The following is a 21316-nucleotide window of genomic DNA, read 5'->3' on the forward strand; positions in this document are numbered from 1 at the left end:
ACATGTGAGCTTATCACTGTGAGGTTTTTTCCCTTTAGTTTTGAGGATGGAGGCATGACAAGTTGCTACTTAAACTGTGGTGAAAATGTACACTGAGAAAATCTGTATCCTGAGGGAATGTGCAGAGGCAGGACCTTTCAGTGTTTTCATGCTTTATTGTTCTTATTCTTTCCTCCTGAGATGTATACAAGAATGTAAAAAAAAAATTAAATAAATCTTTAGTCAATGCTTAATGTAGACAAAAGGAGGAGAAGAGAGGAAAGGAAGTAAAGCAAAACAGAAAAACTGCTTTCCAAGGACTGGAAGCCCAGAGAATGTTTTGGAATGGCATGCTGACCCATTTCTTAAGTTAGGAAACTGTAAAAATTATTAATCTATTTATTGGACAAATTGCAGGCTCCTTTTCAGTTTAGCTTGCTTGTGAGGATGAGAATTTTCCTTACGTAGGTCACTAGAGCTTTGTATATTAATACAGCCAGATTTTGTAGAGACCGAAGCATAGGTTTAATTACTCTTTCATGTAGACCAGTGAACTTCATGGGCTTTACTTGTGGGGAAGTCTAGCTCACAAGTGTTTTCAGGTATGTTATTACAGTATCCTACTGTAGTGCAGGTATCTCAAACTTCAGCTCAAGGCTGCAGTGGTACAGCAATGAAATGAAACAGCCTGATGTAAAGAAAGGTGGTGGATTGATTCTTTCAAATGAATTATGGAGGTCATATTTGTAGAGTCAGCTTCTGTGATGGGCTGGTTATTTCTGTTCCCCCTCTCTTGATATTGTGGCTATTCAGACAAATTGTTTAGAGTCAATATGAAAAATAGAGTTTCAGATTGCCAGGCTTAATGAGCTTATTAGCAAGGGACAAAGGTAGTCCTCAGAGAAATGTTACCTTGCAGAAAGGCAAGCCCAAACTGGTTTGGGTACTTCTTGCTCTAACGGGTTAGTCAATGAATATTTGCTTTATATTCTAGGAGAAATTATTGGAACTTATCTAATTGGTTTGAATTAACTATTAATACACTAGGTCTATGGAATAATTAACTTTACTTACTGTAATTAATTCCTGCTATGAAGTCCTTGGTTTGACTGTCCCTAAAGTTATTCTTTACTGTCCTGCCAGCATCTGTACACTACAATTAGCCTACATTACCACACGTAGAATGAAAGGAGGTTGCAGTATAGTTCATGAGAAGAGGTTCTGGTGTCTTTGATGCCGTGATGCAGATCTGAATATTAACAGGAAAATAAAAAATGAGATGAATGATTCCCATAAGATAGATACCACTAATAACGCTTAGTAATGTGTATTTATAAAGTACTGTCCTTGATCTGATCCATTTAGCAGATGTAGTTACAAGGAGTCTGGTGTGTGTAAATATTAGGTAATTTGGAAACTCTAAATGCATATAGCAGTGTTTGTTCTTCTGTCCACTGAAGGGTCAGATAATGTAGAAAGGTTGCTATGCAGTTTCTTTCAGGAATTATCTCGTAGTCTTTTTCCTGCCTTCATCAGCTTAGGGTGCTTCTAGCTATGTGTGTTGCTGTTTAGTAAAACATTTAGTGAATGACAGTGAAAATATCTATGTAATGATACAAAAAAAGCAAACACTAACCATGCACATTCCTTCTGCTAATCCCAGTTCATTTGCAGCCTTTTGTTATGATCCTTTTGGGTAGGAGGAGCTTTAAGGACTCTTTTTCATAACATTGTACTTCCTGCATGAGAGTTGTTCATTATCCTCTCCTTTTTGTCCTTAATTCTTATTTACAAAATCAGAACGTTTTCACACAAAGTAACCAAGTCATAAGTACCCATATGGAAGTTTTGAAGAAATAATTTGTTCATCAGTGCTTTCATGATGTATATAAAAATGCCCATTAACAAAATGTGGGTTCAGTAAAGCATGCTTTAAATTTAAGAATGAACTATAGTGTACATTTTCTTTCATTTTTACATAGAAATGTAACAGGAATCTTGCACAACTGTTATTGAGAGCCTCTGGTGACTATCCTGTAGGGATAGGGTATCTTAGCCTACATAGAAGTCAGTAAAAGCAGAGTGTAGCACATCTGTAGTACAGTAGCCATTCATATTTATTTTTACAAAGGAAACCAGTTCTCTGGCCCTTGAGGTGTTCACCTGCACATCTTTTGTGAACTGAATGTCAGCTGAAGAACAGTAAAAAGTATGTAAAACTTTCTGTTCAGTAGAGTTGTTCCTGATGAGGTGGGCATTAGTCAGGGTTTAGCATTCCTGGCTACAGTTCTAGTGACTGATGACTTGAATGAATTTGTAACATACAAAAAAGAAAAAAAATAGTGGCATGTATAAGGAACGGTGTCTGGTTTTGACAAACTTTTGACAAAAACTTGCCCAGTTCTCGGCCTAAGCTTTTAATGAGAAATTCTCAATCTGGAGCAAATTTCTGTGTTCTTTATGCTCCCTTGGAAATAGTGTTTTTATTTTGGAAATGCTGAAACAATCTTAACCATAGTAATTTTTAAAAAATGGCACTGCTATAAGTTGTGGAGTTGTAAGCAAGCCTCTCTGAGACTTAAAATTCTGCACAGGGTTTATTCTCAAATTTATATACTAATTCTGCAGTTTGCCTTTAATTATTCAAGGTTTTAATTTGACCAGTCTAGACAAAGAATAGTAAGCACAATTTACATGTCTCATGTCATTTAGAACTCCCCTTTTTGATATGCTGAGTTTGGGATGGATAAGTGGGATGCTGGAATACTGTGTTCTTTAATTTTTCTTATTTGCTTATGGGTTTGTACCCTGTGCTGTAAATGAGTTTTAAAAATTCACGTAAATGGGGCTAGCTTAACTACATTACCATTCAGATATTTGTAAAGACACTTTCTTTTTAATACCATAAATCCAGAAGTAATTGCCAGTTTTATCCAACCACTCATAAATTAGGAGTTTTTTTATTTTTTCATATTTTTTTTTGTGACAGAGGGAGACAAGCAATGACAAAACAGCAAAAACAAACTCTTCTAAGGTCACAGAAACCTCCTCTTCACAAAAGAACCAGTCAGGTAATGTGGTCAGAATAAGTTTTAATGTAACTTTTTCAATTAAAATAATTTTAAGGTAAAACAGGTTGTCTGAGGCAGCCGGCTAAATTTTGCTGACGCAATAACCAGTTACAGCCACTATGCCACAGACTGGGGGGGGGAGCATGCCCTCTTCCTTCACTACCACCATTTTGCAACATTGTGCTTGTCTGAAATTGTGTATTGCTGATTTAGAGCAGCAGTTCACAAGTTCTCCATTTGATGGCACCAGATTAAAGCTATTGCCCTGTGATCGCGGTGAGGCAAACCCTACTGCTCCAATTTGTCACCGTGCATTAGCCTGATAAAACAAGTGCAGTGACCATCAACACGAGCAGTTACTACTTGATTGTAGTCTTTTTAAATGATGCTTGATGGGAGGCAGTGTGGAGCATGAGAGGGAATTCTAAATAACCTTGGACCAAAAGTCAGTCTTGTTAATGATGCTCACGTTTTAAGGTAACTTCTGTAAGAGCATGTCTTTTTAGGAATTTTAATGATATACCAAAGATGAGTAACCTTCAGCAACTTCTGCACAACATAGAATTGGTGACATGCCAAGATAATGTCTGGTACCTGGCTGGCTACTTTATAAAACCTTTCTTTTAACAAAGTTAGTGGTACTCAGATTGTGATGAGGTCATGCAGGCCTTCTAAAGTTTTATCTGAGGAGATTACTGTTACCTCTGCTTTAAAGAGGTCCTAAGTCACAAGATGTTTTGGTTTTAATAGAAATGAGCCAAAAAGAACCTGGGAAAACATTTCTTAGTAATTTATAATACATATTTGATTAATAGAAACTTCTTTATTTTTAAAATCAAGCCAAACCACATGGTTTCAGAAACTTACTTCATGTTCTCTCAGCCCAGAGATGCCCAGAAGACCTAACTAAATCATTCCTTCCTTTATCTGAAGGAATATTTTAAATGGCTTCAGGGAGATAACGTTTTAAAGTTCCAAACTTCACTTTGTAAACCAAAATTATTTTACAGCAACGAAAAATCTGTCTGATGCATGTAAACCTCTGAAGAAGCGAAATCGGGCTTCAGCAGCAGAATCTTCAACTCTTGCTTTTAGCAAGAGTTCATCTCCTTCAGCTTCCTTAACTGAGAATGAGGTAAAAAAAAAGTGGTGTTTGCACACAGCCATTTAATTACAGAAATTTTCAGGTGTGAATCTTGTTTAAAAAACAGAAATCAAAGAGGAATTCTCTAACGTTGGTGCTCTAGACAAGTTACAGTTTTGGCCTCTGTGAAACCTGGTAATGTGTGCATTGCAAATCCATTCATTGTAATATGAACGTCTGATTTGGGGACGTCGAGATATTATTGTGGTTTTTAATGTATTTACCAACAAAGTTTTAGAATTGTAACCTTCTATTAGAGGCAAAGTAAAATGCCATTGTGTTCTGTATTTTCTTCTACAGACTTTATGTAAGTGTACTACATTAGTTACATTTTGCAACTCAATATTGTCATGTTGCCATAGCTTTTCTATTGAAGCAAGTTTCCTAATCCTCTGTTTGATCTAGAACTGGACAGTTTTCTGAGCAGAGCCCCTTGAAGCTCGAATTAGTTTTCAGGCTAAGTGCTATTTCTCTGTGACGCAAATAGCTTCATCCCCAGTAGAGTTAAACAGGCAGTGAAGGATGTATCTTTTTGATACTTACTAATCATAGTCTTAGCTCTGCATATTTGGAATTTTAATTCTTCTCAACTGACATACAATAAATGAAATGTATGTTCCAGGAGTGTATTCATAGAATCCATTAAACCATTCCCCAAGTCGTCTATACTGTTGAAGCCAATCAACCAAAGAGTGGCAGCATGAGGGTGAAGTGTGCATGCTGTTTTGCAGCTGGATTCAGAGATGTAGCTGATAGGATTTAGTGAAATACCCATAGGCAAACAGCTTCAAGCAGTTTGTATTACAAAAGCTGAAGAGAAAATACTTGCCTGCTAAGGGGGGAGTAGGGATTCCAGCTATCCTAGACTCTTTTCATCTCCCCTAACAAAAGCATGAGGTGCTTAGACTGTATAATGAATGCAGTTAAAATATCTAGACGATGTTCAGTAAATGGTTTACCTTTAGGTGGGGGAAAAAAAGATTGCATGTTAATGGCTGTATATCTTACTGTAACTGGAAAAATATTTTAACAGACACAACAAATTGTCCCTCCTGTACCCCAATAAAACAAGCAAAGGAAGTCCCACTGGAAATAATGTCCGTAGCAGCAGTCAAGTAAAGTAATACTTGTTCTCTTTTTATTCTGTCAGTTGAGAGACACCCATCTATTCACTTACCAGCTTCTGCTGGTCTAGCTTCACTGCTGGAACTTGCTGTGTAAAGGCTGTTTGTGTTTGGGACCGTCTATTCAGCCAGAGCAGTTTAAGCAACATACTGTCTCTTGGGCTCCAAAGCTGCATCTCTAAGTATCATAATCCCAGGAGAAAGATTCTTCTATTTCTAGATACTGTGTTTATAAAACGAAGTCTCCAGAAATCTTTCTCGACGAAAGGTTGGTTTTTGTAGGATTTTGTGTTGTGTCTGAACAGCTCTCTTGTATAAAAGGATATGATTATATCGGCCGAGATGGAAATTTTAAAACAGCTCTTAATTTACTTAGCTACCACTAAATGGCAAAAGATGTGAGAAGAGTTAACGTCATACACTGCTCAGAGAACACAGATACGCAAACTAGAATTAATTGTTTTCAAGGGTTTAAAAGGTTTTAAAATATCAAAGCAATCCCAGTCAAGAAAACAGAAAATGCACCCTGTTAAATAACAGATTTTGCAGTGCTGGGTGCAGGGGGGGGGGGAGTAGATTAGAGGGCTGGATCCTTCGGTGGTTTAAAGCTGCACTGACCTGAGCTTGTACCAACTAAGGATTGGACCGTTTGTTTCCTATGATATTAGATCTATTTTGCCTTTAAATAAAACTGTGGGCATGTGTTTCTGAACTTACTATTGATCTATTCTACAAAACAAGGGAAGACAAAAGTTTTGGATTGCGTGAGTGGTTTTAAAAACTTTTTTCCCTTTTATATTCTTCTTTAGCACTTGTCTAAATGGCTAAATGTGTGTGTGTGCCCTGAGGGCATTCATCCAGAGAGAAACCTTCTCCAGAGTGTTAAGAAAAAGCATTTAAAAAACACACAGAGTCATGCAATGATGAAAGCCTTGCGCAGCTAATTTAATAGGATATAATTCTTCTCAACATTAAATACATTTACTGATTAACTTGTATATTTCTGTGTTCACGATAATACTTACAAATGGTGGCTTAGATGCTCTCTTAACAAAAATAGAAAAAAATTCTATCTATTCCACAAGCACATACACCTCCATACGCAAAATACCAAGTGGATTCTGGCCTTTTTGTTCCTTCTTTCCCCCTTGCCTTATCTCTGGACAGCTGGTTCCAGAATGGAACTTGGATGTGACTGGGGTTTGGTAAGGACTGTTGCTAGCTGCACACCTTTTAAATGTCAGTCCATTGCCAATAAGTTCTGTGAAAGGTGTGTTCAGTAGGACGAGCGTGCTCAGTTTTTTTTCCTGCTTGGAAGACGTCTTATTTGGCAGTTAAAAAAAAATAATACTTTGGATGCTTTTTGTTGTTATTTGGGCTATTTTTTCAATGGTTTTTACTTGAGATAGTATAAAATCAGTCAGAAACAGATTTTCAATTCGTAGGTTACTTTGACTATGTAATTTACAGGGGAGAGAGGCAGGGTGGGGGTGTGGACTTCTGCCTTAAGAACTGGCAAATATTTCTAGACCTGCTATATCAGAGATTAAAAGGTAGGCTCCAGGTCCCTTCGAAAAATTGGCTTTTGAAGTTGTTTTAAGATGTATGGACAGAAGTGGAAAGGTATTTATAGAGGAATAAATAAATTTCATACCTGCATTTAATCTTGAAACAAAATAGGTAATTGTACTTCAAGACACTTGACATTAGTAGTCATTTCCTCCAGTACTCATGGGAAATACAATTATGTTTAAAATTAATTCTTAGTGAGCAGCTGCTAGGGCCAGATGTGAGAAAGATACTGAACACTTTGGAGTCCAAAAGCTCGGAGTAGTTTTTGACTGCCTGTGTAAGACTTGATGTAACCATCCAAAAGCTCATGATATTTGTGAGAAGAGATACAGGTGGTATACTCCTTTCTTTTTTAATCTTGGCCCTGCACCCCCCAGTACTGTAGTAGGTGCCAGTAGAGTGTAACCAGTATTTTTTTAATAAATGAAAAAAGGCTTTACGTTACCAGTACTGCTGGATTATTGGCATACTTTGTGTGTTTGCATGAAACGTACCCGCTTTAGATTTTCAATCAGTTTTTGTGGTTATTGGCTGGCTTCATTAAATCGGATGGGTTTGTTGACAGACGTTAAGTGTCTAGAGTCTAGATACTACTTCTGAACTTTGTCAAAAACTGTAATGGCTTTATAAGTAAAGAACGTGTAAATTCTTGGCTCTGAATTCTTAGCTAGGCTGTCTTTCACCATACCCTCATGAAGTATGAGCTGACCAGCAGATGGCAGTTTAAAGAAGCCTGTGGAAGCTTTTAAAGGTGGTGTTTCTATGGTTAAATTCTTTCTTTTTTTTTCATTAAGTTCCTTATATTTTCCCTAAAGGGAATTCCTTCTTCTTTCCGTAACAGTGTCAAAACAAGCTCAGTTGCTGGTTACAGCTACAACTTCTTGTGTTTTCAAGGCATAATAATGCAAGCCTTAAGTTCTGCTCTTTTTCTGTATATTAAACAGTGTATCTTTTTCTCATTACCGTTTTGATGCAGATTTGGGTTATCTGCATTTTTAAATGGGTATTAGCATGTATACACAATGGAGAAAGCACATACAATTCCTAAAAGGTATGGTATTTGGTTGAAAAGGCAGTCATGAGACATGTACACCTTGGAACTGAATGCATCCTAAGAACAGGAAGAAAGAAATTAATGTTATTTTAAACAAACTACTGCCCTAAAAAAAAAAAAAATTATAGTTGATGCTAACCTTGCAGGTCGTTAAGCATAATCAATGTGCTTCAAGTATTTCATTCTAGCTTCTTTCAAAGATAATTTTCTCTTCAGAACAATACTTAAGGGTAATTTAATACATAGTGCCACTTTAAATCATCTGACTTATCAGACAGTTGTTTTCTGTGTTTGTTTCTGTATGCCTATAGATTTTTTTTTTTCCTGTTTCAAAGCATCAGTAAGCAATCAGGGGTACGTTTTTGTGGAACATTGCAAATAATTTGACTTATTTCTTGCTTGACTTCTCTAAAGCCTCTAACAGTTGAAATGACCTGCATCGCCCACCAGCTCATACAGTTTTGTTACAATGCTTCTATTTTCCCATGGAAAAAAGTTCTAGGCTTTGACTCTTGGTTTTGGGCAGCACGTTCTGTGTAGAAAATGAAGGTTTTTATGTAATTATTCACATCTTGTGTATCACGTAGGCTTCAGAGCACAGAGAATCGTGTTTACTGAATGTTTACATGATGTAGGTTTTTATTCCACATCCCCTACCAAAGTATCATGAGTACCTGTAGGCAATTTTATAATGTTTTAAAATGTTCGCAGAGTTTTAATTAACTTTCCAGGCAAATTCAGAAATGCATAATATCCTTATCTGAAACGTCTAACTCCTGCTAATAATAAAACTGAAACTTGTCCCAGGCCGTCTTTTTTGCTATTATAGTACTGTGTACACTTGTGGCACCGCATTCTTAAAGAATTTATCTAGTCTAGCAGTATGGGCCAAAATATCATTCTTCATTCAGTTCAGGAATTCTTATACTGAAATAAAGGAAATGTTAACTGTAACTCAATTGGCTCTGTCAGTTTTTCTGTCTCCGTGTGGGTGCACGATAGATTGTCTTCTGAATACAGTCTGATCCGTTGTTTGTATGTTGCTTATTGACTTACTCCTATATAAGTTGTGCTTAGATTAAAAGGAAAACCCAACCCTCTAGCCACTGAGATTTTGTTAATAAGGAGAGAAAAAAACAAAAGCAGTTGGGGTTTGCCTGCGGAAAGACTAAAGAGTTTGCTTATCAGAACATGCATACTCTAAGCTCTGTAGAGAAGGCCCTTAGCCAGGCCAGACCACTTCCTCCTGGATGACTGTGGTGTAGCAATCACGGACTCTGAAGTCAGGTCAGGAAGTCTGAGCTTGTAGCAAAGTTCTTAGTTTTAGGCAAAGTGGAATTTCATAGCCAATAGCATTCTGAAGTCATGGAAACATGCTTCTAAAATGCTTATAAAAAGATGCAATGTGTCTCTTAAAGTTAGCAGATAACCTGAGAGAGGATCCCAGTTAAGCCAGTGAGTGCCTTAAGACAACTCTGAAAGAGTTATACCACTCTTTGTGGGCCCTTACTTTTCTGAATCCTGCTGTGGAGGTGACTTGCCTACCAAATTAAAAAGCAGAAGGAAATAACTTTCTGCCATGCCTTGTATTCATTTTATATACCCCTAGCTTTTAAATAGTAGATTGTATTTCCAGCTTATGTTCTACAGCTGGGATTATAAAATGAGAGATGCTTGAGTAAACCAAGGGGAAGCGGGAGGGTTAACTTTTTTTGGCTCTGGAAAAATTTGCCCTTTAGTGGCTTTTATAACTGCTTAAGCACAACGTGAGAGAACACCACCATTGTCTTGAATGTGACTAAGACCAAAGCTCGTATTCCTAATGCGTAAGAAGTTCCCTTAAGCAAGTGTATAAGAGTAATATAAGAAGTGTTTTTGTAAGACTGAATGAGTTAATCCAGTGAGTTTTCTGAGGAAGAATTTTTTTTTCACTTGGGTAGCTAGAAGAATCTCAAAAGGTGTGTGGCTATTGGAGTAGTAACTGATGGAGCTCATGCCAGTGCTGACACCATAGATGCATAAACGTTAGCAACTTTTTCACTCAAATATTCCAAACTCGTTTCGAACCTTCAAACACTGGGCAGACAAAACTTGTCTGAATTGGTTCTAGGAGAGGAGAAGTCCTGGTGAAGCCGAGCATAGAACTGTGAATGTTGTTCACTTTGCAATTGCTAACACAGAGTGAACAGTATTTGAAACTTTGTTCTGCTCTGTGAGGCATGTGTTTTTGCCTCAATACTCATGCCCTAGTCCTTTAGAACATCCTTGAAACTGGAGGTACTAACAGTGAGTTAAAAATGACAGCACCACGCCCTCCCTGCCCCCGGGATAACACTGAGCCAGCAAAGATGATTTTATAGATCATCTTTTAAAATTAAGACTTCAGCCTAAAGCAGAAAGCACATTTAATAGCCAGGTCAACAGCTGAGCGAGGGCCAGACCTGACAAGGAGAACAGTTGCATTTTATTTCTTACTGTGGCAACTTTCTAAATTCTCAGGTTGCAGATTGGATGAGTACAGCCATTTCTTTTCAGGCCTACAGTTTCTGAACCTCTTTTTCCTTGGAATTACAGTGTAATGATTTTACTGGCTCCAGTATTTACTACTTGATTTTCAAGCTGTCTGACCCAATTTTTTTTTTCCTCAAGTGGGTGAGGGGATGGAGCAAATGTCCACATAAGTGTTTCACATCATCCTCGTCTGTTTCTCTGAAAACAGTATCATTTGAATTGTTTGACTCCAGGCTATCCTTTCTTGTATCGTGTCTCGCTGTGATCAGATGCCAACTGAGAAAATGCTGATACGTATCTTTTTTTTTTTTTTTTTTTTTTTTAAATAAGTGAAATTTCAGCCATCCAGATGTGGAACTAATGAATGATACCATTTGCAGAGTTCACCCACGTCATCCTAGAAACATGCGATCTGGGTATCTGAGTGTACATACCAGCTTGCATCCAACTTGTCTTTTTTTTTTTTATCTATTTTTTTCCTTTTTTTTTCTTTTAAAAAAAAAAAAAGAAAAAGCCAGAGGCAGTGAAGAACTGGCTGGCATTTCTGCGGAGGTGCGTGGCTGAGACTGGAATCAGGTACCTGGTTGCAAAAATGCTTAAAAACTTGTTGTGGACTTGAACTCAACATGTAGATATACTGAATGGTGTGAGAATGTTTCACTACATCTTACCCTCTCACCTTTGACTGCAGTGAACTGTGCAGGTACCTGAAGCTCAGTGGTGCAGCTGAGGGAAGTCTTGCAGTTAGGAAAGACATTGGAGAAGTGATTTTGGACACAGTGCTTATGTCAAATTATCTGGCCCCACCCCCTCCCAACTTTATTTAGAGAGCTTCAATCAAAAGGCAAAATTAAAATTATAAATATGCAAACTGATAAAATGCATGTAGCTAACTCAATTGAATTTGTTTTAATACTCTTAAGTCTTAAGTGTTATTTTAAATGTACAGAGTTGCACACATTTCATCCTCTTTTCTTAGCATGTCCAGCAGCCTCCAAAAACAAATTCTTACTGAACATAATCATGAGAAGGAAACCTCATCCCACAAACATTTCTTGCATCTCTATGCACATTGTAGATTCCTTTTTGCACAAAATGGGGAGAAATAGTTCTGTAAGCACTGAAAAAAAAAAAGTAAATCTCATCCTTATATTTAGTAATTAATTACCCAGTATTCAGTGGCAGTTACTGATGTAATCTGGCTTTATACATCAAACATTGGAGGATGCAAAGCATCTCCAGTTAAGAATTAATTCTGAAGATTGCCTTTATAAGCCTTCTTATATAGTCTTTCTAAAAATAGGTTGGTGTTTGTCTGAAATGATCCATTAAGCACTTCTTTTGGTTATTGTGAACAGGGAATTTTAGCATATAGTCCAATGGGAAATTAAAAATACTTTGGGGGTATGAAGTCTTGATATACGATTCCTTTATTGTTGTGGGTCTGAGTAACTATTGACAAAAAAAGGTGTAGTGGTGAAAGATATATGATCAAAATACCTTGAGATGGATAGACCCAGTTCTTAAGCTAATGGCACATTGCCACAATTTGTATCTTTTTACGGGTAAAAATACAATACTGAACCCAAAGAATTTACAGAGATGCCAAAATTTTGTCCCAGTTTTACATGTTAGCAAGTATTTTTCCAATAACAAAGCTATAGAAAACTTGAGAAAATGCAGTCACATGTCCTTACATGTTCCCTTCAAATCTTGCGTGTGTGAGTAGTGAATAATAACTGAGACACATGGGAAAGGAGAGATTGCCTTAGGAGTCTGACTAAATTTGTCACTTCTGTGCGCAAGTGTATGCTAAACCTCATTAATCCCTGAAATAAATTCTGGCCCAGCCCAAATGAATAGCAGAGCTCCTCGTGATTTGTTTTGTAGGGCAGTTAGTTTTCCCTTTCACTCGTATACACAGATGTGCGGTTTCAGTAGGAAGAGCTGGATTTGATATCTGAAACACCAGCTGGTTGCTCAGTGTTCAGACCACGCGGTGTGGCAGCCTCTGCAGGCAAGTCCTCGCTGAACCAGGTTGATGTTCAGTAACTGAAGGAAGTGGGAAGGAAAGCCTGACTGACGCACAAAACGGAAAGCGTGCTGCTGCCTGCGGTGGCACCAACATCAGTAGCAGAAGGGTGTCCTCTGTGCTGCAGCATCAGTAATTACTAATGAAAGGTGCAGATGATTAGTTCAGGCACAATTTCATTTCAGAAACTTGCCACTGGCTATAAATCCCGAATGAACAACATTGCCTTTTTCCCCCTAAATTTGCCTTCTTAAAATAGTACTTTGCCTTTATGTGAAATCAGAAATTACTCAAAATGTAAAACAAAGTAGCAAACCAGCAGTCACTACAAATCGTTAATTAACAGGTTTTGCCACTAATCTAAATGTTGATTACTTTGAACCTTGGCCTGAATATCAGAACAGTTAATTACATGCAATTTACTTTGTTAAGGAGATTATTTTACAGAAGTAAGGACAAGACAAGCTCTGGCGTGATCACAAGGGAAAGATTTGTAACCTGGCAATTAAAAGCGTTATGTTTAATTTTAGAGGTAGCTGTGTTTCACATCAGCATGAACCGATGGCCAACAAGTGGTCTTGTAAATCATTTTTAGTTAGTGATTGCTTTAATCTAAAAGTATTTATTGCAAGACTCAACCATCCCCTTGGTGAATCAGAACCTGTTAGTGCTGTTGCAGGTTGCTTGAGGTACAAATACAGTTTTCCCAACCATCTCATGATCTACCTGTCATTAGGTTGTGCATCCTCTCTGAGAAACATTAGATGAAGGTTTTGTCAGCCTCTTCTACACAGACCTTAAGTGACAGGTGCTCATTTTACTTCCCTGATATTTCCATTAGCTTTTCCAGGAGAACTTCAGGAGTTGAGGTGTTGAATTCCCTCTCTCATCACAGGGGGAGCTTTCCCAAAAGGTGGTCATGTAGGACAGGGGTTATTGCCAGCGGGAGATGGCTGGTAGAGAGTGCCTTCCACAAGATATAAATGAGATTAGGGTCAAACTCTGAATTGTCCTGAAGAAATGCTTCCTTCTGATGAGGAATGTGCTAGGCTCCTTCTGTATTAGCCCCTTTAGTTAGCCAGCAGGAAAACTCTCAGCTGATGGTGGGGTGGATGCGAGCTGTGCGTGAGTTGCGTGTTACGTGGCTGTTGGATGTGATGGCCAAACCATGGTCATGGTGGCAGGGATCAAGAGATGCACTCTGCAGCAGCAGCCTGCATCGGGCAGTAGAAGCACATCGCTGGGCTGAATGTACTCATGAATGTTCTGAATGTAGCCCAGGAGTTGCACCAGCCACGAGCAGGCATCCAGCTTTGTGTGTGTAGTGCAGAACTGTTGTGTAATGGAGCATTTGATTTGTGAAGTGTGTGAGGCTCCTGGCTCCTGTAAAGGAGAGATCTTGAAAGATACTCTCAGTCTGGTAGCTGTAGAGCTGATGAACTAAAGATATTTTGTTCATGCAACATGTGCTGGTAATCACGCTTGGAATCCAGCAGTGATCTATAGGCAGATGTGAATTGCCAGGTTTTATCTTGAGCGGGCTGACAGTATTTGGATTTTGTGGTTGCATTTATGATGTAGAGTTTGATTCTTGCCAGCGTTGCTCCTTTTTTGACTCAGGAACCCTTTAATTTAAATGAAGGGTTGGGGTGTTAATTCTAAGGTAGTAAAATCTTGATTCTGTAGAAAATGGCTGTCAACCTGTGTTTCACAACTGCCTGGGATTTTGTGACCTCTGTCTAGAAGGTTTCTGAAAAACTGTCGTCTGCCTTTCTATATGGAGGTGTGCATCCTTCATCTGAGCATTTTACAAGTACACACACCAAAGCAAAGCTAGGACACGATTGCTTTGTAACTAACCCTAGTCTCTTGTGACTGAGTGTGTTTATCGCTGGCTATGTTCTGTTCCTCTGCTCTGCCTTCAGAAGTAGGGCTGGGGAAAGGGAAGTGCTTTCCTCAAGGGCAAGACTAGCTTTGCTGCTGGAAAGAAGATGATCTTAACTTATAATGTGTGTGGCACAAATGGCTTTTCTCATGTTTTTAGGTGTGCCTGGTGGTATGGGGAAAAGATGGGGGACAGCTGCAGTGCCAAGTTAACATAAGGCTGCTTGTTGTGTTTACAACATGAAGAGTACTATTTTTGTTGGTGTCGAGCAGAAAAGAGATACAGATCTAAGGCCTTCCAGCTTTTTTATTTTTCCTTTTTTCCAAACATGACTAATTTTGGCTAGTTGAAACAGGAACATAATGAGATACTAAAAATGTTACAGCAATGCACTGCTTATACTAATTAATGTTTCTGTGGGAATAGTTTAAACAGAAATAAGCATTTGTGTAAGTTTACTTAAATCGTATGGAAAACGCTTTTGTTTTTTTTTGCCAAACTCCTCCACTACCATTTTTTTTCTCTGCCCCTTCCCAGCAAGAACTGGTTGCCCCAGGCTGTGCACTGAGGTTGCATTTCCAGTTTATTATTTCATAGCTTCTTCCAGAGGACAGAGATTTCCTGGTGCCTGAACAAAGCCATGTTTTTACATGCAGTCTCTTTGAACCACTTCTAAAATGGCCAGGCAGAATCTCCAAATCACTGCAGCTGTATTAGTAGGTGAAGTGTAGGTACAAATCACTTTATGCATTTGCACAGGGGAAATGCATTTACACCCTTGCAAGTAATCTGGGGGAAAAAAAGCCCCAACCAACCATCAATATGATTCAATTTACAAAATATTTTTAGACATGATCAAGGAAAGCAAATGATAAGTGGAGGAATGCAAAGTTAGCTGGCAGCAACAGTGAGAAGTAATCGCTCAAAACCAGTGTTTGTAAAGCAATTCTAAAGGACTAATACTAGGCGTGGTTCAGTTTTACATTTTTCTCTCTGATTTCAAAATAAATCACTTCTAATAAATTTGCACACTACACAGAGATTGGCTGATAGGGAGGTTGCATAGAGCTGTCTCAATTACTTGATAAGCTGAGTATTTTTAATAAAATATATTTTACTATAGATAAATATGAGACCAGATGTCTGAAAACAGAAAGCAAATTCTCCACATAAATCAGTGCCTGTATCCTGACAGACATCTATTGGCAAAATGATCTTTTGAGATCCACAGCAATTCGGAGTGAATTTCTAGTGCTGTATTGAAACAGAGGGAGATCCTCACACAGTGGAAGGGAAGCGCTGGAGAAGGGCAGCATGTTGGTTTGCTTTGGGTATTGTACTTACAAGACTAGTAATGGGCTGTTACCTTCAGTTCTCATGCCTGATTTTTTCAATTACCTTTTTAAAGTGTAGATAAGATTTAGAGAAAACCCACCAAATTTCTCATGATGCTAGAAAAATTTCTTTAGGGAGAAAATTAGAAGTTGTTATGGCTAACCAAAAAAAAAAAAAAAAAAAGATTTAAATGGGTTTAACTACAGCATGCTTCCACAAGAGGAAAATGTCTGGTTCCAAAGGACTTTTAATATAGCTGAAGTACCTGGAGAAAGCAGCATCAACTCTGAGTTGCAGTTAGCCAACTCAAAAGGTGTGTGAGGCACTAATTTTGGTGGTATATGTGAATAATTATTAGAACAAACTTGAAGAGAACCTACAGGTTTCTTTTGCAATTCCAAATTGTGATGCTTTCCTAGAGAATGTACTTGGTCAAACACAACTCATTGAGTACCATCTGGGGGCAACATATGAAATTCTGCATCTTCTGGTGAAACGTGAGATAAGACAAATTACTCAGTTGTCCATTCCCTCCCTAAATTTTATTGAACTGAAAACTGCCCTATATTTTCTTTTAAATATGTTAGTTGGATTGTTATTTTTAAAGTAAATTATGAATATTTTAGAAAAATCCTCTAAATAGATCTGTTATGTAAGATTTACCCATAACAGGGCTATCTTTTGTAGTATTTTGAATTCATTGTAGGCTATAACATTCCTTAAACATATTTAGAGAGCCACTTTTTTCCTTCCTCTCTTCTGTATACTGTTGCCACGTTCTTGGAGAAAAAAAGTTTTTCTTTGAGTCAGAGACTTTTCTAATCAGCTTGAAGTTCACCAAGTTTCATTCTGAAATTAATTGTTCCTCTCTCATTCAAACTTTAATCAAGGGATCTGAAGGTGTCCCTGTGTTACTGGGTAGGCACTTCTAGCTGACTATCACAGAACTGAGTATAAATAAAGTGCCATATTACAAAGTGTTGGGGTTTTTGTTTTGGCTGCTAAGTGGATGAGGTTGATTGTTCTATAGTCCTTCTAGTGAGGCTTCCACAAATGCATATTTAAGCATTAAAACAAGTTTTTAATTTTTTTTTTTTTTTTTCTAAACATGGGGGAAACAAAACCAAAAGAGCGTGCCTAAATCTGCTAGTCTGAATTTGCAGTCTGTTGCTTCCTTCAGCTGATGTTCTGTGCAGGATTGACCATACGTGGCTGCTTTCTCTAACACCTATGTTTAATCTTCAGATCTCCGATGGCCAAGGAGACGAGCGGTCAGAGTCTCCCTATGAAAGTGCCGATGAAACTCAGACTGAAGTGTCTATATCATCCAAAAAATCTGAGCGAGGAGCAGGAACTAAAAAAGAATATGTGTGTCAGGTGAGAGATGTTAGCTGGGGCAGCGAGCCATGTTTTCTGAGGTTACCTAGACAAGGTCTTTTAAAATACAAAGATGACAGTAGGAGGGCAGAAACAGGCTTATTATGCGTGTCCGAGATGTCTGCTAGTGATGAGGGTACCGGGCCAGTAAATGGAGTTCCTCATTCCTTCTTTTTTTCACTTGACCTCCAGTAAGTGACTTAGCCTTTCTGCTTGAGTTTCCAGATCTCTAAGATAAGCATAACTGGTATCTCAGAATAAGTGCACGAGTGTTGCCAGGTAACTGGTAAAATGCTTGAGAAGAGCTGCTCGCTCCTCTGTTCGTCAGGAGGAGGAGGAACAAGCCGGTGGGGTTTGTGCTGCTGTGTGCAGCAGGTTGCAGTGGGGCACTGGCAGCAGCGTGCGTGTGGCATGCTAATTAACCTTCCTCAGACTCTGCTAGGGGAGTTCTTAGATTATGAAAGGAGAACACAATAAACATGGGCAGATTGAATCTGTTTCCATGCGACAGGGCAAGCAGTTGTATTTCCATTTCTTGTGCATAGTGATGATGAGATTGTGTCTATCTTTAAATGTTGGCTAACTCTAAAATTCTGCCAGCGTTATTAAGCAGTTCATTTTTAGTTATGCATGTGTCACTGCTAACCACTCAGACACAGAAGTATCATTGTGCCACCTACTTTCATTTCCTTTTGCCAAGAAAAGGAAAATAGGGATGCTTTTTAACCCTACTCAGATGCATCCAGTGAGCTCGGGGAAAATTCTTAAAGCTTGTTTTTAATTTCCTTTTTTATGTCAGATTGTATTTACTCACGAAACGTAGTTCTGAGTGAGATTTCTAGCGGTTTAATGATCCTGTTATCCATTTTGACTGGGAGCTGGGGCACATGGTGATGCTTGTAAAATTACCTTTCGCTTGTTAAATTTGTTTTCAACAGCGGGAAAAGAGATTTGAGCAGGAATATATGAAAAGGAATAAAGAAAATTTTTTTTCCACCTATGAATTTTTCTTTAACGTTCAATGCCTTTGTGTTGTAAAAGCTGTGTGAAAAAACAGGTGATCTCCTACTGTGTGAAGGACTTTGCTATCGAGCTTTTCATGTAAGCTGCCTTGGGCTCTCTGGAAGACCAGCAGGAAAATTCATTTGTAGTGAATGTACATCAGGCAAGTTTGTCCCTTTCTATTAATTCAAAAAAAAAAAAAAAAAAGGAGTTGTCATTTTCCCACATGCTGTTCTAGGAAATCCTCCTGGACAGAGTATATATATCTTTGGAGAAACCATCTTTTTCCTTTGGTGCCTGACAGAGTGGGAGTTCATATAGTACCATTAAGTGTGCCAAGTTTTAGAAACTCACTCTGTTTTCAGTGAGAATATTCTTGCAACTTGACTGATTTAGAATTCCATTGCCTTAATAATTGCAGAATGTTTGTTCTCTGAGTACAATTACGGATTAGATTTAATGTCTGTCACAAAGACTTAAGAAATCCTAGGGGAAAAAAAGCAGCAAGTGAAACATTTTAAGTCCTTTTTCAGTCCTTTGTCTGTATCAATCTCTTGCTTTTCCTATTAAAGGACTAACTTACTGCTATTAATTTCATTTGCTTTTAATCCTGTAATAACTGCTTGGAAGTTCTTAATCTTAAAACTTTACATAAAAGATTTATGTTTTTGCCCATAAGCCCAGGTCAGTACCTGTGGTAAACCTTGCCTGGAACAAGGCTGCTTCAAAATAAAGCTGTTCCAAGCTGTCCAGAGAGAAAATCAGAGGATGCTTGTCTTTGGTTTGTGGACCTGCTTCAAATTTTCCAGGGTCACAGAGAACCCATCATCCTCTTTGATAGCTTAAAAAAAATAAAATAAAAATTTACAGTTGTTCTGTTGTCCTGAGGCTTATAAATAAGAATGTAAAAGCAGATTGGTGAGGCTTTGAGTGTTGTATACTCTTTAACTGCGATGGGTTTACATTGCAACTTTGTTTTATCTGTATCTGAGCAGATTAATATTTAAGACTAAAGAGTTAAAGTGAATAGATTGCTGCATCAAATAGCAGAATGTGATCTGAGCTTAAAAAAAAAAACAAAAACAAAAACAAACATAAAAGCCCAAAAAACAACTCCCCCGTGCATAACAAAGACTCCCAACAGAAGCATTTTAAACTCATGTGTTTGGCTGAAGTATTAGTTACACTATTTTTATTACTTTTGCCACTAGGTGTGCATACCTGTTTTGTGTGTAAAGAGAGAAAGGCAGATGTGAAACGCTGTGTCGTGTCCCACTGTGGAAAATTCTACCATGAAGCTTGTGTGAAAAAATTCCATCTTACCGTGTTTGAGAACAGGGGGTTTCGGTGTCCTCTCCACAGCTGCCTGAGCTGTCATGTTAGTAACCCCTCACATCCACGGATTTCAAAAGGTAGTTTCATTTTATGTTTTTATGACTGATGAATTAAGTCTGTTTATGGTATGTTAAGGTAAAGAATCTGTCTGTCCATCTAATAACTGCAAGCTGCAGTTTTTCAGGCAGGCATGGACTATTGATTGATTCAGATATTTAAAAAATAATAATAGAATAATTTTTAGTCAACTTTAGTATTTACCTTGTTGGTGGGGTATTTTTTAACTAGCTTTCAATTATCTGTGGTTAACCATGTTAAATCTAGAATACATACATGATGAGGAGAGACAGGCTGAGCAGAGTGAGGGCAAGACCTGTGAATGCACAAACACTGCAGCAAGGCTTGCTGAATGTGGAGACATTTGGCTCTGCATATTTTTAGCTTTAGGCAACATCTGTAGACAAAACTGCACGGCAGGAAAGCTTGCATGGTCAAAACCTTCACATTTAAATATTCTAGTGCCTTAAACTCGGCGTGGGATTCTTTAAAAACCTTTGCTAATTCAGCGTTGCCGCTGTTTGCAGACGTTGAGAACATGATATTTTTGTGCGAGTGGGTATAGGCTACCTCAGGCTTCGCTGCCGTTTTTTAGCTGAAATAACCACTGGGTTTTGTTCCAAATTTGGTAACGTGGCAGTGTTCTGCTCTGCTAGGGAGGATGATGCGCTGTGTCCGCTGTCCTGTCGCGTACCATGCTGGAGACGTTTGCATTGCTGCGGGCTGTGCCGTCATCGCTTCCAACAGCATCGTGTGCACCAACCATTTCACTGCCACCAAGGGGAAAAGCCATCACGCCCATGTCAATGTGAGCTGGTGCTTTGTGTGTTCAAAAGGTAAACTGATGTGAAACTCTTCCCGAAACGCAGCGCCGAAGCGGTTTACTCGGTTTCAGTTGTATTTTACTAATCTGTTTATAGAAAGTTACTAGAAATGTGGCATATGAAGTTGGGCTTCGTTAGGTATTCAGTGACTTCACATTGGCTTGCGCCACCTCAAGTTTCTGCGTATCCTTTTTTGCAGCTATAATTTACTAAAGAACGTTTTCACTTGGACTATGTCCAGAAGCCTGATTTAATTCTTTACCAGAGACACGTAATGGGAAGTATTTCTGGTTTTTTCTCCTGTGCTCAATGTACTGAAGCTTTTTCTGTTTCTTTAATGCTAATACGTAATATTAAACCATAAATATTTTAAGAGTTGCTTTTCGTTAGCAGCAGACAGCAAACCGAAGCAGTATTAGTTGTTGCTAGGAGTGCCACTAATTAAGGGTGTTTTGGTTTATGTTGTACAATAAATGTATTTCTTACTGGCAACCACAAAATGCATAGGGCTGATTAAACTGTAGCAGGGAAAGTTTACCTGATTTGTTAATGAATTAACATGCAGCACAGCAGCTTTTAAGCTGCAGCTAACTTTCCTCTTGATAATTCATGGAACAAACTAACAACCTCATTCCCGCTCCCCCCAGGAGATAAACCAGGAAATCGGTTGTTAAAATTTTGCATACAGTGAAATATTAATATATATTAAACTATGTTAAGTATCTTGTAGTCATTAAAGTAAAACAAAGAAATTATAATTTGCAGCGCATTATTCTGGCTTTTTTATCTCTAGCGAGCTTGGCTTTTTGTGTGTATTACTAATCCAGGTCTGACAGGCATTCAGATTAGTTAGGAAGGACATTTTAGGTTTTGTGCACAACTAAACAGTAGGTATTTGCGGCAGGCCAGCATGTTTTACTCATTTATTTTCTAACTGAACCTACTACATGTGAATCACACTGCATTGAACCTAGTTAGAATGCAAAACTTTTATTTTTGTCTTGACGTTTTTCA

The 21316-nt window shown here is 38.2% G+C and overlaps 1 protein-coding gene across 1 annotated transcript in view; it reads left to right on the forward strand.

Annotated features, from left to right (window-relative positions):
- Positions 1–21316, forward strand: part of WHSC1 (Wolf-Hirschhorn syndrome candidate 1) — a 59033-nt gene that overhangs the window by 29260 nt on the left and 8457 nt on the right. The window contains exons 7-12 of the mRNA XM_008949080.1: positions 2969–3050; positions 4061–4185; positions 16953–17084; positions 18126–18249; positions 19298–19498; positions 20135–20314. Coding sequence (XP_008947328.1) covers positions 2969–3050; positions 4061–4185; positions 16953–17084; positions 18126–18249; positions 19298–19498; positions 20135–20314 — 844 coding nt within the window. The remainder of the gene's footprint in view (positions 1–2968; positions 3051–4060; positions 4186–16952; positions 17085–18125; positions 18250–19297; positions 19499–20134; positions 20315–21316) is intronic.

Source organism: Merops nubicus, unplaced genomic scaffold (genome assembly GCF_000691845.1).
Source record: "Merops nubicus isolate BGI_N331 unplaced genomic scaffold, ASM69184v1 scaffold10661, whole genome shotgun sequence".
Classification (NCBI taxonomy): Eukaryota; Metazoa; Chordata; class Aves; order Coraciiformes; family Meropidae; genus Merops; species Merops nubicus.